The sequence below is a fragment of the Triticum dicoccoides genome, chromosome 2A (genome assembly GCF_002162155.2).
Source record: "Triticum dicoccoides isolate Atlit2015 ecotype Zavitan chromosome 2A, WEW_v2.0, whole genome shotgun sequence".
NCBI lineage: Eukaryota > Viridiplantae > Streptophyta > Magnoliopsida > Poales > Poaceae > Triticum > Triticum dicoccoides.
In genome coordinates, this window is record NC_041382.1 from 709,961,739 (window position 1) to 709,978,878 (window position 17,140).

General features: G+C 46.8%; 1 protein-coding gene across 1 annotated transcript; it reads right to left on the minus strand.

Annotated features, from left to right (window-relative positions):
- Positions 1 to 12,511: 12,511 nt before the first annotated feature.
- On the minus strand, positions 12,512 to 14,229 carry LOC119356476 (germin-like protein 4-1). Its single transcript, XM_037623432.1, has 2 exons — positions 14,028 to 14,229; positions 12,512 to 13,395 (listed from the first exon to the last, which is right to left on the minus strand). The coding sequence occupies exons 1-2, from the start codon at positions 14,158 to 14,160 to the stop codon at positions 12,743 to 12,745; spliced, it is 786 nt and encodes a 261-aa protein (XP_037479329.1). The 5' UTR covers positions 14,161 to 14,229; the 3' UTR covers positions 12,512 to 12,742.
- Positions 14,230 to 17,140: the final 2,911 nt, after the last annotated feature.

The window sequence follows — 17,140 nt, forward strand, 5'->3', positions numbered from 1 at the left end:
TTGGGAACTAGTTGATGAGGTAGAACCTATTGTCTTACATCAAACCCTGGGTATTTACTACGTATTCTTATACTGCTATGCTATTCTCGTAGACGTGGTTTGGTTTCAGTGATCCATGACAGATGTGAGAGTTGATATTAATTAATGGTTAACTTAAGGTGTCTACTTTAATACACATCTGGGTGGATTGGTTGGGGCACCCTGGAGCACCCAGTGGTTGTCCGGACACCTGGAGCAATCCAATGTTGTCCTAGGATATCCCAAAGAACCCGTATGATAATCCTATGGTTTGCCACCTAGGCTCAAAGGGATCATAAGATTATTCATGCTAGAAACTTCCGTGTGCAGCCACAAGCCATTATGGGCTCTGGCATAGTTGAGTATGTTGTGTGACCTCTTTTAGTGGTAGGCTAGCAGATGTAGGGGATGTAGGTGGTGCTGTCTACCCAGAGTAAAGAGTTAATGCTTCTGAAAGACTGTGTCTCGGTCATCCATTTCTCAAACACCATGTAGTGCGAGAAATACAACGGAGGAGATCGAGTCTTGTGGGGAAAAGTGTGCAAACCTCTGCAGAGTGTATAGACTAATCATGGTTAGTCGTGTCCCCGGTTATGGACATCTTGAGTATCTGGTACTTGAATTATTGATTTGATCTCATCACTCTACTTAATTAATTTGTGGGGTTATAATTATTATTATGGGATAGAGTTGGAGGAACCTTCTCAATGATTTCAACCAACTTGGTAGTTAAATAAAAAAATATTCCTTTGTTGTAGGAAAAAATTAGCTTTATGAGCCTCCACCAGCCATATATGCATGTAGTGATAGATGTTATTTGTTCATTGCTCTATAGTGTTATATTGCCAGCATATTCCATGTGCTGACCTACACAGGCTACAATGTATTATGTTGCAGAGTTTTCAAACGAAGAGTAAGGTGCGCTATGTCGTTGTCATGCACTCAGTTTTTTCGTGGAGTTGGATGGACTCTACTACCTTTGAAGCTTCCGTTGTTATCTTATTTAGATGGCCTTCAGCCATATTATTGTAATAAGCTCTCTATTGAGACATTCGATGTAATAAGTGTGTGATTGAACTCTGTTATAAATCCTCGAGTACTGTGTGTGTCAGCAATACCGATCCAGGGATGACACTTAAGCACAGAGACTTGACCGTCTGAGGTAGGGTCGCTACAAAGAGAGATAAGAAGCCTGATGGTGGTAGGCTTAACCACTGGACTGAAGGTGTCTTTGTAGTCAAGACCATAGCGCTGACGAAATCCTCTGGTAACAAGATGTGCTTTGTAGCGCTCAATAGACCCATCTGAATGCTTCTTCACCTTGAAAGCCCATTTAGAATCAACAACATTAACTTGCGGTGGTCGAGGAACAAGAGTCCATGTCTGATTATGAAGAAGAGCGACTCAAAGGATGGATCCGCAAGAGCAGCAGTCATACATGCAGCAAGCTAAGCAACAGTACCATCGGTGCGCTGCTTCGGTTGAAAAACGCCACTGCGACTACGTGTATGTGGATGTAGAGCAGCAATAGGGGCTAGCGACATAGAGGGTGGAGCCGGCGAGGGACTGGGCGATGAAGGAGGCTCAGCCGACAAGGGGCTGAGCGGTGGTGACGGAGACGACCCAGTCGGCGAGGGACTGGGTGACAGCGACAGAGATGGCCCAGCCGGGAAGGGACTGGACGACGTAGAGCCAAGCGGCGCTAGGCTGCTTGCCGGCCCAGGCGCAGTGGGCGTGGCAAGCCACACGCGGGGCGAGGCTGGCCCAGATGCCGTGGGCGAAGCCGGCCCAGGCGTGGTGGGCATGGCAGGCTAGACACAAGGCGAGACCGGCCCAGATGCCGTGGGCAACGAAGCGGGCGGCGTCACAGGTGCATCGGCCTAGTGTGCATGGGCACGCGGACCGAGGCCATGCAGGGGCACAACATGATCGACGTGAGCGTCAGTGGACATCAACGATGAAGGTGATGGTGCCTGTAAAATTTCCAAACGAGCCCCACGTCCAGTGCTTGCACCATGGTTAGGTAATAATACAGGAGAGTATGAAACATCATCAAATTGGTCAGAGGCAATGGGAGATGAATGCATGGATGGTGGTTCCGTGGTGGACGTAGGAAGTTTGGCAAAGGGAAAAACATGCTCATCAAACACGACATCCCGAGATATGTAGAAACGATTAGTGGGAACATGAAGACATTTATATCCTTTATGAATGGAACTATAGCCAACAAAGACACACCTTGGGGGGCGCCGGCCCTAGGATATGGATCTCCAAGGGGGCGGCGGCCAAGGGGTGGCTTCCCCCCAAGCCAAGTGGGGGGCGCCCCCACCCCTAGGGTTTCCCAACCCTAGGCGCATGGGAGGCCCAAGGGGGGGCGCACCAGCCCACTAGGGGCTGGTTTCCCTCCCAATTCAGCCCATGGGGCCCTCCGGGATAGGTGGCCCCACCCGGTGGACCCCCGGGACCCTTCCGGTGGTCCCGGTACAATACCGGCGACCCCCGAAACCTTCCCGATGGCCGAAACTGGACTTCCTATATATAAATCTTTACCTCCGGACCATTCCGGAACTCCTCGTGACGTCCGAGATCTCATCCGGGACTCCGGACAACTTTCGGGTTACTGCATACTAATATCTCTACAACCCTAGCGTCACCGAACCTTAAGTGTGTAGACCCTACGGGTTCGGGAGACATGCAGACATGACCGAGACGCCTCTCCGGTCAATAACCAACAGCGGGATCTGGATACCCATGTTGGCTCCCACATGCTCCACGATGATCTCATCGGATGAACCATGATGTCGAGGATTCAATCAATCTGTATACAATTCCCTTTGTCAATCGGTACGTTACTTGCCCGAGACTCGATCGTCGGTATCCCAATACCTCGTTCAATCTCGTTACCGGCAAGTCACTTTACTCGTGCCGTAATGCATGATCCCGTGATCAAACACTTGGTCACATTGAGCTCATTATGATGATGCATTACCGAGTGGGCCCAGAGATACCTCTCCGTCATACGGAGTGACAAATCCCAGTCTCGATTCGTGCCAACCCAACAGACACTTTCGGAGATACCTGTAGTGTACCTTTATAGTCACCCAGTTACGTTGTGACGTTTGGCACACCCAAGGCACTCCTACGGTATCCGGGAGTTGCACAATCTCATGGTCTAAGGAAATGATACTTGACATTCGGAAAAGCTACAGCAAACGAACTACACGATCTTTGAGCTATGCTTAGGATTGGGTCTTGTCCATCACAGCATTCTCCTAATGATGTGATCCCGTTATCAATGACATCCAATGTCCATAGTCAGGAAACCATGACTATCTTTTGATCAACAAGCTAGTCAACTAGAGGCTCACTAGGGACGTGTTGTGGTCTACGTATTCACACATGTATTACAATTTCTAGATAACACAATTATAGCATGAACAATAGACAATTATCATGAACAAAGAAATATAATAATAACCATTTTATTATTGCCTCTAGGACATATTTCCAACAGTGTCCCACTTGCACTAGAGTCAATAGTCTAGTTACATTGTGATGAATCGAACACCCATGCAGTTCTGGTGTTGATCATGTTTTGCTCTAGGGAGAGGTTTAGTCAACGGATCTGCCACATTCAGGTCTGTATGTACTTTACAAATCTCTATGTCTCCATTTTGAACACTTTCACGAATAGAGTTGAAGCGACGCTTGATATGCCTGGTCTTCCTGTGAAACCTGGGCTCCTTGGCAAGGGCAATAGCTCCAGTGTTGTCACAGAAGAGAGTCATCGGGCCCGACGCATTGGGTATGACTCCTAGGTCGGTAATGAACTCCTTCACCCAGACTGCTTCTTGTGTTGCCTCCGAGGCTGCCATGTACTCCGCTTCACATGTAGATCCCGCCACAACGCTTTGCTTGCAACTGCACCAGTTTACTGCCCCACCATTCAAAATATACACGTATCCGGTTTGTGACTTAGAGTCATCCAGATCTGTGTCGAAGCTAGCATCGATGTAACCCTTTACGACGAGCTCTTCGCCACCTCCATAAACGAGAAACATATCCTTAGTCCTTTTCAGGTATTTCAGGATATTCTTGACCGCTGTCCAGTGTTCCATGCCGGGATTACTTTGGTACCTTCCTACCAAACTTACGGCATGGTTTACATCAGGTCTAGTACATAGCATAGCATACATGATAGACCCTATGGCCGAGGCATAGGGGACGACACTCATCTTTTCTCTATCTTCTGCCGTGGTCGGGCATTGAGCCGTGCTCAATCTCGTACCTTGCAATACAGGCAAGAACCCCTTCTTTGACTGGTCCATTTTGAACTTCTTCAATATCTTGTCAAGGTACGTACTCTGTGAAAGACCAATGAGGCGTCTCGATCTATCTCTATAGATCTTGATGCCTAATATATAAGTAGCTTCTCCAAGGTCCTTCATTGAAAAACACTTGTTCAAGTAGGTCTTTATGCTTTCCAAGAATTCTATATCATTTCCCATCAACAGTATGTCATCCACATACAATATGAGAAATGCTACAGAGCTCCCACTCACTTTCTTGTAAATGCAGGCTTCTCCATAAGTCTGCGTAAACCCAAACGCTTTGATCATCTCATCAAAACGAATGTTCCAACTTCGAGATGCTTGCACCAGCCCATAAATCGAGCGTTGGAGCTTGCACACCTTGTCAGCATTCTTAGGATCGACAAAACCTTCCGGCTGCATCATATACAATTCTTCCATAAGGAAACCATTAAGGAATGCCGTTTTGACGCCCATTTGCCATATCTCATAGTCATAGAATGCGGCAATTGCTAACATGATTCGGATGGACTTCAGCTTCGCTACGGGTGAGAAAGTCTCATCGTAGTCAACCCCTTGAACTTGTCGATAACACTTAGCGACAAGCCGAGCTTTATAGATGGTTACGTTACCATCCGTGTCTGTCTTCTTCTTAAAGATCCATTTATTTTCTATGGCTCGCCGATCATCGGGCAAGTCAGTCAAAGTCCATACTTCGTTTTCATACATGGATCCTATCTCGGATTTCATGGCTTCCAGCCATTTGTCGGAATCCGGGCCCGCCATCGCTTCTTCATAGTTCGAAGGTTCACTGTTGTCTAACAACATGATTTCCAAGACAGGGTTGCCGTACCACTCTGGTGCGGAACGTGTCCTTGTGGACCTACGAAGTTCAGTAGCAACTTGATCTGAAGTTTCATGATCATCATCATTAACTTCCTCTCTAGTCGGTGCAGGCACCTCAGGAACATTTTCTTGAGCTTCGCTACTTACCAGTTCAAGAGGTAATACTTCATCAAGTTCTACTTTCCTCCCACTTATTTCTTTCAAGAGAAACTCTTTCTCTAGAAAGGACCTATTCTTGGCAAAAAAGATCTTGCCTTCGGATCTTAGGTAGAAGGTATACCCAATAGTTTCTTTAGGGTATCCTATGAAGACGCATTTTTCCGGTTTGGGTTTGAGCTTTTCAGGTTGAAGTTTCTTGACATAAGCATCGCATCCCCAAACTTTTAGAAATGACAGCTTAGGTTTCTTCCCAAACCATAATTCATACGGTGTTGTCTCAACGGATTTCGATGGAGCCCTATTTAAAGTGAATGCGGCAGTCTCTAAAGCATAGCCCCAAAAATGACAGCGGTAAATCGGTAAGAGACATCATAGATCGCACCATATCCAATAGAGTGCGATTACAACGTTCGGACACACCATTACGCTGAGGTGTTCCAGGCAGCGTGAGTTGTGAAACTATTCCACATTTTCTTAAGTGTGTGCCAAATTCGTGACTCAAGTATTCTCCCCCATGATCTGATCGCAAGAACTTGATTTTCCTGTCACGTTGATTCTCAACCTCACTCTGAAACTCCTTGAACTTTTCAAAGGTCTCAGACTTGTGTTTCATTAAGTAGACATACCCATATCTACTCAAGTCATCAGTGAGGGTGAGAACATAACGATAGCCACCGCGAGCCTCAACACTCATTGGACCGCACACATCAGTATGTATGATTTCCAATAAGTTGGTTGCTCGCTCCATTGTTCCTGAGAACGGAGTCTTGGTCATTTTACCCATGAGGCATGGTTCGCACGTGTCAAATGATTCGTAATCAAGAGACTCCAAAAGCCCATCTGCATGGAGCTTCTTCATGCGTTTGACACCTATGTGACCAAGGCGGCAGTTCCACAAGTATGTGGGACTATCATTATCAACCTTACATCTTTTGGTATTCACACTATGAATATGTGTAGCATTACACTCGAGATTCATTAAGAATAAACCATTCACCATCGGAGCATGACCATAAAACATATCTCTCATATAAATAGAACAACCATTATTCTCGGATATAAATGAGTAGCCATCTCGAATTAAACGAGATCCTGATACAATGTTCATGCTCAAAGCTGACACTAAATAACAATTATTGAGGTTTAAAACTAATCCCGTAGGTAAATGTAGAGGTAGCGTGCCAACGGCGATCACATCGACCTTGGAACCATTCCCGACGCGCATCGTCACCTTGTCCTTTGCCAGTCTCCACTTATTCCGCAGCTCCTGCTTTGAGTTACAAATGTGAGCAACTGCACCAGTATCAAATACCCAGGAGCTACTACGAGTACTGGTAAGGTACACATCAATTACATGTATATCACATATACCTTTGGTGTTGCCGGCCTTCTTGTCCGCTAAGTATTTGGGGCAGTTCCGCTTCCAGTGACCACTTCCCTTGTAATAAAAACACTTAGTCTCGGGCTTGGGTCCATTCTTTGGCTTCTACCCGGCAGCTTGCTTACCGGGCGCGGCAACTCCCTTGCCATCCTTCTTGAAGTTCTTTTTACCCTTGCCTTTCTTGAACTTAGTGGTTTTATTCACCATCAACACTTGATGTTCCTTTTTGATTTCCACCTCTGCTGATTTCAGCATTGAATATACCTCAGGAATGGTCTTTTCCAGCCCCTGCATATTGAAGTTCATCACAAAGCTCTTGTAGCTCGGTGGAAGCGACTGAAGGATTCTGTCAATGACCGCGTCATCTGGGAGATTAACTCCTAGCTGAGTCAAGCGGTTATGCAACCCAGACATTTTGAGTATGTGCTCACTGACAGAACTATTTTCCTCCATCTTACAACTGAAGAACTTGTCAGAGACTTCATATCTCTCGACCCGGGCATGAGCTTGGAAAACCATTTTCAGCTCTTCAAACATCTCATATGCTTCGTGTCTCTCAAAACGCTTTTGGAGCCCCGGTTCTAAGCTGTAAAGCATGCCGCACTGAACAAGGGAGTAATCATCAGCACGTGACTGCCAAGCGTTCATAACGTCTTGGTTCTCTGGGACAGGTGCGTTACCTAGCGGTGCTTCTAGGACATAATCTTTCTTGGCAGCTATGAGGATAATCCTCAGGTTCCGGACCCAGTCCATATAGTTGCTGCCATCATCTTTCAGCTTGGTTTTCTCTAGGAACGCGTTGAAGTTGAGGAAAACGTGGGCCATTTGATCTACAAGACATATTGTAAAGATTTTAGACTAAGTTCATGATAATTAAGTTCATCTAATCAAATTACTCAATGAACTCCCACTCAGATAGACATCCCTCCAGTCATCTAAGTGAAACATGATCCGAGTTAACTAGGCCATGTCCGATCATCACGTGAGACGGACTAGCCAACATCGGTGAACATCTACATGTTGATCGTATCTTCTATACGACTCATGCTCGACCTTTTGGTCTTTCGTGTTTCGAGGCCATGTCTGTACATGCTAGGCTCGTCAAGTCAACCTAAGTGTATTGCGTGTGTAAATCTGGCTTACACCCATTGTATTCGAACGTTAGAATCTATCACACCCGATCATCACGTGGTGCTTCGAAACAACGAACCTTCGCAATGGTGCACAGTTAGGGGGAACACTTTCTTGAAATGATTACGAGGGATCATCTTATTTAAGCTACCGTCGTTCTAAGCAAATAAGATGTAAAACATGATAAACATCACATGCAATCAAATAGTGACATGATATGGCCAATATCATAGTGCTCCTTTTGATCTCCATCTTCGGGGCTCCATGATCATCGTTGTCACCGGCATGACACCATGATCTCCATCATCGTGTCTTCTTGAAGTTGTCTCGTCATCTATTACTTCTACTACTATGGCTAACGGTTTAGCAATAAAGTAAAGTAATTACATGACGTTATATGTTGACACGTAGGTCACAAATAAATTAAGACAACTCCTATGGCTCCTGCCGGTTGTCATACTCATCGACATGCAAGTCGTGATTCCTATTACAAGAACATGATCATCTCATACATCACATATATCATTCATCACATCCTTTGGCCATATCACATCACAAAACACTTGCTGCAAAAACAAGTTAGACGTCCTCTAATTGTTGTTGCAAGTTTTTACGTGGCTGCTATAGGATTCTAGCAAGAACGTTTCTTACCTACGCCAAAACCACAACGTGAATTGCCAATTTCTATTTACCCTTCATAAGGACCCTGTTCATCGAATCCGATCCGACTAAAGTGGGAGAGACAGACACCCGCCAGCCACCTTATGCAACTAGTGCATGTCAGTCGGTGGAACCAGTCTCACGTAAGCGTACGTGTAAGGTCGGTCCGGGCCGCTTCATCCCACAATGCCGCCGAATCAAGATAAGACTAGTAACGGCAAGATAATTGACAATATCGACGCCCACAACTACTTTGTGTTCTACTCGTGCATAAAAACTACGCATAGACCTAGCTCGTGATGCCACTGTTGGGGAACGTAGCAGAATTTTAAAATTTTCTACGCATCACCAAGATCAATCTATGGAGTCATCTAGCAACGAGGGAGACAGGAGTGCATCTACATACCCTTGTAGATCACGTGCGGAATCATTCAAGAGAACGGGGTTGATGGAGTCGTACTCGACGTGATCCAAATCACCGATGACCCAGTGCCGAACGGACGGCACCTCCGCGTTCAACACACGTACGGTTGGGAAGACGTCTCCTATTTGATCCAGCAAGGGGGAAGGAGAGGTTGATGAAGATCCAGCAGCACGGCGGCGTGGTGGTGGATGCAGCAGGATCCCTGCAGGGCTTCGCCAAGCGCAAACGGGGAGGAGAGGTGTTACGGAGGGAGAGGGAGGCGCCAAGAGCAAGGGGTGCGGCTGCCCTCCCTCCCCCCTCTTTATATAGGGGCCTTGGGGGGGCGCCGGCCCTAGGAGATGGATCTCCAAGGGGGCGGCGGCCAAGGGGTGGCTTCCCCCCCCCCCCAAGCCAAGTGGGGGGCGCCCCCACCCCTAGGGTTTCCCAACCCTAGGCGCAGGGGAGGCCCAAGGGGGGCACACCAGCCCACTAGGGGCTGGTTTCCCTCCCAATTCAGCCCATGGGGCCCTCCGGGATAGGTGGCCCCACCCGGTGGACCCTCGGGACCCTTCCGGTGGTCCCGGTGCAATACCGGCGACCCCCAAAACCTTCCCGATGGCCGAAACTGGACTTCCTATATATAAATCTTTACCTCCGGACCATTCCGGAACTCCTCGTGACGTCCGGGATCTATCCGGGACTTTGAACAACTTTCGGGTTACTACATACTAATATCTCTACAACCCTAGCGTCACCGAACCTTAAGTGTGTAGACCCGACGGGTTCGGAAGACATGCAGACATGACCGAGACGCCTCTCCGGTCAATAACCAACAGTGGGATCTGGATACCCATGTTGGCTCCCACATGCTCCATGATGATCTCATCAGATGAACCATGATGTCGAGGATTCAATCAATCCGTATACAATTCCCTTTGTCAATCGGTACGTTACTTGCCCGAGACTCGATTGTCGGTATCCCAATACCTCGTTCAATCTCGTTACCGGCAAGTTACTTTACTCGTGCTGTAATGCATGATCCCGTGATCAACCACTTGGTCACATTGAGCTCATTATTATGATGCATTACCGAGTGGGCCCAGAGATACCTCTCCGTCATACGGAGTGACAAATCCTAGTCTCGATTCGTGCCAACCCAACAGACACTTTCGGAGATACCTGTAGTGTACCTTTATAGTCACCCAGTTACGTTGTGACGTTTGGCACACCCAAGGCACTCCTACGGTATCTGGGAGTTGCACAATCTCATGGTCTAAGGAAATGATACTTGACATTCGGAAAAGCTACAGCAAACGAACTACACGATCTTTGAGCTATGCTTAGGATTGGGTCTTGTCCATCACAGCATTCTCCTAATGATGTGATCCCGTTATCAATGACATCCAATGTCCATAGTCAGGAAACCATGACTATGTTTTGATCAACGAGCTAGTCAACTAGAGGCTCACTAGGGACGTGTTGTGGTCTATGTATTCACACATGTATTACGATTTCCAGATAACACAATTATAGCATAAACAATAGACAATTATCATGAACAAAGAAATATAATAATAACCATTTTATTATTGCCTCTAGGGCATATTTCCAACATTGCCCCGCTTGTTGATGATCTCAACCAAGGCATCATACTCCTCGTCGAGCCCATTAACGATGAAGGAGTTGAACTCGGAGTCGGTGAGTGGTTGTCCAATGGACGCCAACGTGTCAGCAAGAGCCTTAACCTTGTTGTAGAACTCCGTAGCAGTGGAGTCGAGCTTCTCACACTCGCCAAGCTCACGGCGAAGTGCGCTGACACGAGCCTGCGACTGCGCCGCGAACGAGCGCTCGAGGATAGTCCATGCCTCCTGAGACGTCTTGGCAAAGACGATAAGCCCGGCAACAGCCGGTGTGAGCGACCCCTGGATGGAGGAGAGGTTCGCCTAATCCTGCCCTGTCCAAACACGGCGTGCCGGATTGTAGACCGGGCCGTGCACGCTTTCCACCAGCACGGGGGGCAAGGAAGAGAGCCGTCGATGTAGCCAAGCAGGTAATGAATCCCAAGGAGCGGAAGGACCTACGCTCGCCAGAAGATATAGTTGTTAGACGACAACTTGATGGTGATGAGGTTGCCGAAGTGAAACGGCGGTGGCGGCAACGAGCCCGTGGAGTAAGCTGCCGGAGGCATATACGCCATAGGGGCAGACAGCGCCAGCGTGGAGCAGCCAATGGCGCGGACGCCACGGGGGCAGGGCCTGATGCAGAGAGGCCGGCCATTCAGGCCGACGCGGGCTCCTGCAGCACGAGGGGCGGAACGGTAGCGGCGATGGAGTCGGGCGATGAGGCACCCGACATGTGGATCGTCAGCGCATGCCCGACGACGAGGAGGCTGAGGGCTGGTTGGAGAAGAAGGAGCCGACGCTCCTCGTCCCGATCGGGAACGACTGCACCGCGGCGGAGTCAAGCGGGCGGGAGAGGAGGGCCGCGAGGGAGGCTGGCAGATAGCCGGCAGTGGAGGAGCTAGAGGCGGCGGCGCTGGACATGGCGGCGGCGGCGCGATCGGCAAGGGTGGCGGCGGCGGCGGTGTCGGCGCTGGTTAGGGTTTTAGGCGGAAGCGTTTTGATCTAGTCTGATACCATGTAAGACAATAAGTTTGGAGGAACCGGCACAACCCTCTAGAAGTGGCCTATCACATATATATAATGAGTGAGGTACAATGTTACATATGTACACATATACAGAAGCTATACAGTCTAACAACATTTAGCTTAAATTATGTGCCTAACTTTTTGAACAATTGTTTTGGGAGTTGGATTAGAAGCTTTTCTAAGGATAATAAAAAAAGCGTGTACTTGTTGGTTCGGCTGCTGTTTTCTGGACTCTTTGGAAGTGCAGAAACAATATTATATTTGAAAACAAAATCTATACCGACCCATTGATTCTGATTAAGCTGATTTGCTACTGGATCGTGGGCTGGTCGATATTGCAGAAGGAGGAGCAAGAAGAGGTGTTGATGCTAGGGGCAAAACTTCTCAAGCATGTAGCAAGTGAGATATACAAGGCGTCGTATGGATGGAGATATGGTGTCTGCGGGCTTGGATCCGGAAGATCGAAGATGATGCTTTGTCTGCGTTCTCGCTGGATGCTGTTCGTAGTGTTTGTTTGACTTCTAGTTTCACCCTCATCTTTTGGCGATGTATATAAACTTTGCAGTCACTGGAACCTGCTTAATCCTCGCGCATCGTCGTTGCCCTTTGGCTTTGCCGGGGTTAGTCTAGCTTTTGGTTGGTCTTGGTCTTGGGCTATCTGATGTAATGGATGTTAATTGTCGGATGCTGCTGTTTTCTTTTATGCTTTAGTTTGTTATTAGGAGCACCATATGGTTTCTTTAACGGAAATCGGAGGGGAGGCCCTTCTTATGCTAATTTTTTTTTATGAGTTTGAATAAAATTACAGAAGAAAACCCTACTACCATAAGCCATGTGACGACCGAAAAATAAGTACTCACCTTAAAAAAATGTACTTCAGAATGAATCTAAATAACACCAGGCAATGGTTGGCTGAGACTCAGATATTTCTCCGTCGACTGAGAATTAGCAAAACTTATGACCAAACCTTAGAATTTATTATTCCATATAGAAATTTAACAGCATTTAGCTAGTACACCGGTGCACTTTGGGCACTATTTATTCGACACGACCGAGTGCTAGCACGTATACGTACGTACCCCTCGATCCACAAACACCTGCTGGTACACGACTTACTACACCACACTCTGTTTACCAGTGGCTTGTTGTTTTTTCTTTACCTATAGGATGGCCGTCCGTCCGTCATTTAGGGCTTCTGCTTGCGCATGCCAGGATAGTAACCGCCGCCGGTGCTGTTGCCGCCGGGCGGCATGTAGCCGCCACCGCCCATGCTGCTATTGCCGCTCATGGCCGGTGCGAACTTGGCCTGGATCCAGTCGACGGTGTCCTTCTCTGTCATGAAGGCCTTGGCGAGGATGAGGTCGCTGATGGGCGGCGTGGACCCGAAGACGGCGTTGGCGATGGTGATCACGCCGGCGTCCTGGCTGCTGAGCGCGGCAATGGCCACGGCGGGTACCTTGCCGTTGTTCACCTGGAAGTGGATGAGCCCCTGCGGGAACACGAACACGTCGCCCTCCACCAGCTGCTTGGTGAAGAGCAGGTTCTTCCCGTCCGCCTGGTTGGAAGTGACGAACCCCACCAGCAGCTGCCCCATGATCACGGTGAGGATCTCGGAGCCGCGAGGGTGCGTGTGGGGTGGGTTCTGCCCGCCGTTGGGCCCGAAGTCGATGCGCGCCAATGAGATGCCCAGCGTGTTCAGCCCCGCCAGCTGCTTCACCGTCACCGGTGTCACCGCTGAGCCCTGAGCGTTCAACTTGCCCGGCTTGTTAAGCCCGGGCAAGAAGAAGTCGTTCGCCGTCACCATCTTCATGTTCTTGCACACGAACCCATTCACAATCACTGCATGTATACACAGTTGCACATCCAAAGTTAAATCTTACCATGTTGCAGCAATTTCCAAGTGCCAAAGGTTGAATATAGTTATTCTAAGTTGATCAAGTTCTACATAAAATTTTAAAATATGTTTACTATCTAATAATGGATGTTATTGCTTCGACTAACCTAAGTGATCGAAACATGAAGTCCTGAACAATGAAACAGTTCACTTGATGTGCAAGTATGCATTTATAGTTTGTCCACTTTTCTTATATTTAATATTGTTTTTAGAGAATATCTTCAATATTGTTAATGTGTAAGAAAGCTAGAAAAGAGCATGTACTTTTACATTGCTATCTGAGGAGTAGTATATGTCAAATCAAACAAATAACAGGAAACACAATACTAGTTTTTTATGCCTGCATATATCGACCATGTTGCATGAAAGAAATTAATCATGTAGCTTCCGTTCCAAAAAGGTTTTATTGGATTCATCGTAAATATGTTATTGTACTATTCATATATTTCATGTTGTAGATATTATATTTCCTATATATATACTTGGTCAAATATAGAAAATTTTGACAAAGAAAAAGCTAGAACTTTAAGTAAGTTGAAAAAGAGGGAGCAAATCTTCTTCTTTGCAAAAAATATACCAGGGTTCATTAGATCAGCAACGCAGAAGTCCTGGAGCTGGCTCGGGTCAGTAGCCAGAACACGAGGCGCCGGAGAACAGACCACGAGTACCACCACAGCAAGCAGTGCAGCCAAGGCACGGGAAGCCGCCATGGTTTTTCTTTCCTAGCTTCACTTGCAAGACCTAACAATGTCTGTCAGGGTAAGCTAGCCAGTGTTTGAGCTTGGTAATTGTGGATTGCAAGCACGTATCGGGGTGCCAATTTATACAGGCATAAAGGTGGCCGGGGAGTAGTGGGCTAGCTGCATGCTCCAGCAACATGGTACACTAGCAACAGCTATAATCGATCACTAATATCACCGTGTAGTTTGACTAGGCATCCACGATACTCCTACTAACATTGCTAGCTTACGTATGATCGGCTGATTTTTCCTCACAGCCCCACTAACTGTTTGTTTATACGGAATAACCACGTGCCTAAATATCCACCGTGGAAACTAATGCATACACCATTTTTGGGTGGAAGAACTTGACAAGGATAATGGCTCTTTCTTCTTCTTCTTCTTTTTATTTGCAACATGCATCGATCGATCCACTAATAACTTGCAGAAGCTGGAGTTCCAGGACGGTACGTATGATAGTGGGGAGGGAATGCCTTGAGGTCGTGGTGATGGACTTCTTTGGTAGTAGATGCTGATTCTAATTAGATCGCCCAGACTATTTGGATGACGATGTTGGCCGTGGTCCTTTTGAATTTGATTTCCTTCATCAAACAATGTGGTAGTCCAATATTATATACTCTGTATATCTTCTAGATGCAGATGCCGGGTGATCGGGTGAGCAAAAAAAATGTGGGATGTTTTTATGCTTTACAACTATTTTTAGACGAATACCAAAGCACCGGTTTTTTCGTAAAAAAAATATTAATCAGGCCCTCTGCATCGATTGATGCAAACAGCTTTATATTGATTGCAAAGTATCCGTTCTTACAGAATTGGAAGAACAGAAAGTTCAAAAGCACAATATATTACTACCGCAACAAAATTACATGTAGCATTATTAATCATATTGTTAGGTCGTCACTCACACTAATTGAATATAACCCGTGGTACCATCTCCAACTGGTTGTACCCAAAGAGCAATGAATACTTTGCTACTAGTTGTTGGCGCACTTGCAAGTAACTAGACGGTCTTGATTCTACATTGATCCCCTTTCTTTGGTTTTGGACAATTTGGATGACGTATGATGTTGGTTGTCCTTTTGAGTTCCTTCATCAAAGACTTTGTGTATCTTCTAGATGAGGGCAATACAACTTGGAAAGTGTTTCTATGCTTTACGACTATTTTTGGACGAATCCCAAAGCATTTTTTTCTATGCATTCTAGTTTTTTTTAATAATGATGCATTGTTTTCTAGCATCCGTAGCACTTTTGTTGGGAAATACACTCAAAGAGCATCTTAGGTCTGATAATTGTCAAGGAAAACCGACAGTACAACGTAAAGAGAACTGGACGTGGTCATGTAGAACGACCATTAAAAAGGTAAATACTAGCCTTCTTTTCTTCCGGTTGATTGCCACGTTAGAACATGTAATCTTTTTTCATTCTTGTTCGCTTATCTAGCTTTTATTTTGTTTTTAGAATTCGCTCCAAAATAAAATTCGACAGACATTGTTAGGTCTTGCAATGTGACGTTACCCCGATACAGAGGCCGGAAACAAAAATTCCGTTTTAAGAAATAATACACCCACTAAGGAACTAACATTGCATATGCTTTCTACAAGCTTTATACTTCATGCACGTGACGTTGGGCACGATCGGCTGTACGACCAATGTGCCAACAAGTGACACTTTTTACTGAAATTTTCCGTTCCTGTGTACAGATATGGAGCTATCACTAACGGAAAATGGGTCAAGGGCCATTTCGCAGTGCTTATCCTTGCTCCATCGTGCATAAGATTTTGACCTTTTCGTTCCTTCAGTTCTCCAAAGGTGAGTGTGGCGGCTGTCACGCTGTGTGCAGCGAGCGCGGGTGTCACGTTCCAGCAAAAATCTGTTGGATATGGAACTCCCAATCCCAACAACCCCCTCCACAATATCATGCATGCACCCGGCCGGCCTCGTGTGTTTTTGTGAGATGTTTCTCTTCATGCATGCAGCCTGGTACACGTATCGACCACTCGAGGTCTCAATACTCATGCGTGTTCTACAACGAGGTTTGTGTTGTGTATTACAGTAAGGAAAAACGGAGGTTTGGTCAGCTACTGTCAATTTGTTTCAGGCAGTGATGGACCCGGGACTTGAACTTAACCAGAAGGAACATTTAAAGTCTAAAATTTTGAAGGTTTAAAAGCTCTAAGAAATTCAACTACAAAAACATGAAAAAACATAAAAAGGTCTACGGAGAATAGGAGCGGCATAGTCTTCAATTTGCCTTCGGAGACGGCATCAGCATTGACATGCTAGATTAGATACTTCACCAACACAATCTGGTGGAATTACCTGCGAAATTGAGTGCCTTCTTCTAATTTCTGTACTATACACTTTAAATCCAAACATGGTGAAAAGCACATTCAAATGGAGTTTCGGTCAAGCCCTGGTAGCCGCCGCCTCCTCCTTTAAAATAAATCTAGGGTTTGTGCCTCTCGCCGGCGCCACTGCAGGTCCGCCTCGTCTCCAGTGGCCTTAGCGCTATGGGGGCACGGTGTATCTTGGCAAGGGCTGGGGGGAGGGCTTCGTTGTTCGTAGTTCCTTCGAGTTTTGTTAGGGTTTGTGTCCTATTTAGAGACAGTGACGGCTACTTGAACATGGAATAAATGTCTCACTGCCTAGCCCCCATTCCGGTGATGTGTCTAGCATCGTTGACGGGCGTGTGAAGGTGTGTCTCCGGCGATCTATCCTCGGTGGATTTGCTCGGATCTGGTTGTTGTTCGTCTATGTTCGTGTGTCTTCGGGTTGGATCCTTTCGATCTACTTTATTCTTCATTTGTGGCGGTTGCTGTTCAGGTGCGCTGGTCCTATGGGGCCTTAGCACGACGACTTTCCGACTGTCTACTACAACAAGTTGCGCCCGACTCCGACGAGGGAGGGGCGATGACGGCGGCGCACCTTTGGCTCGCTTCAGTGTTTGTAG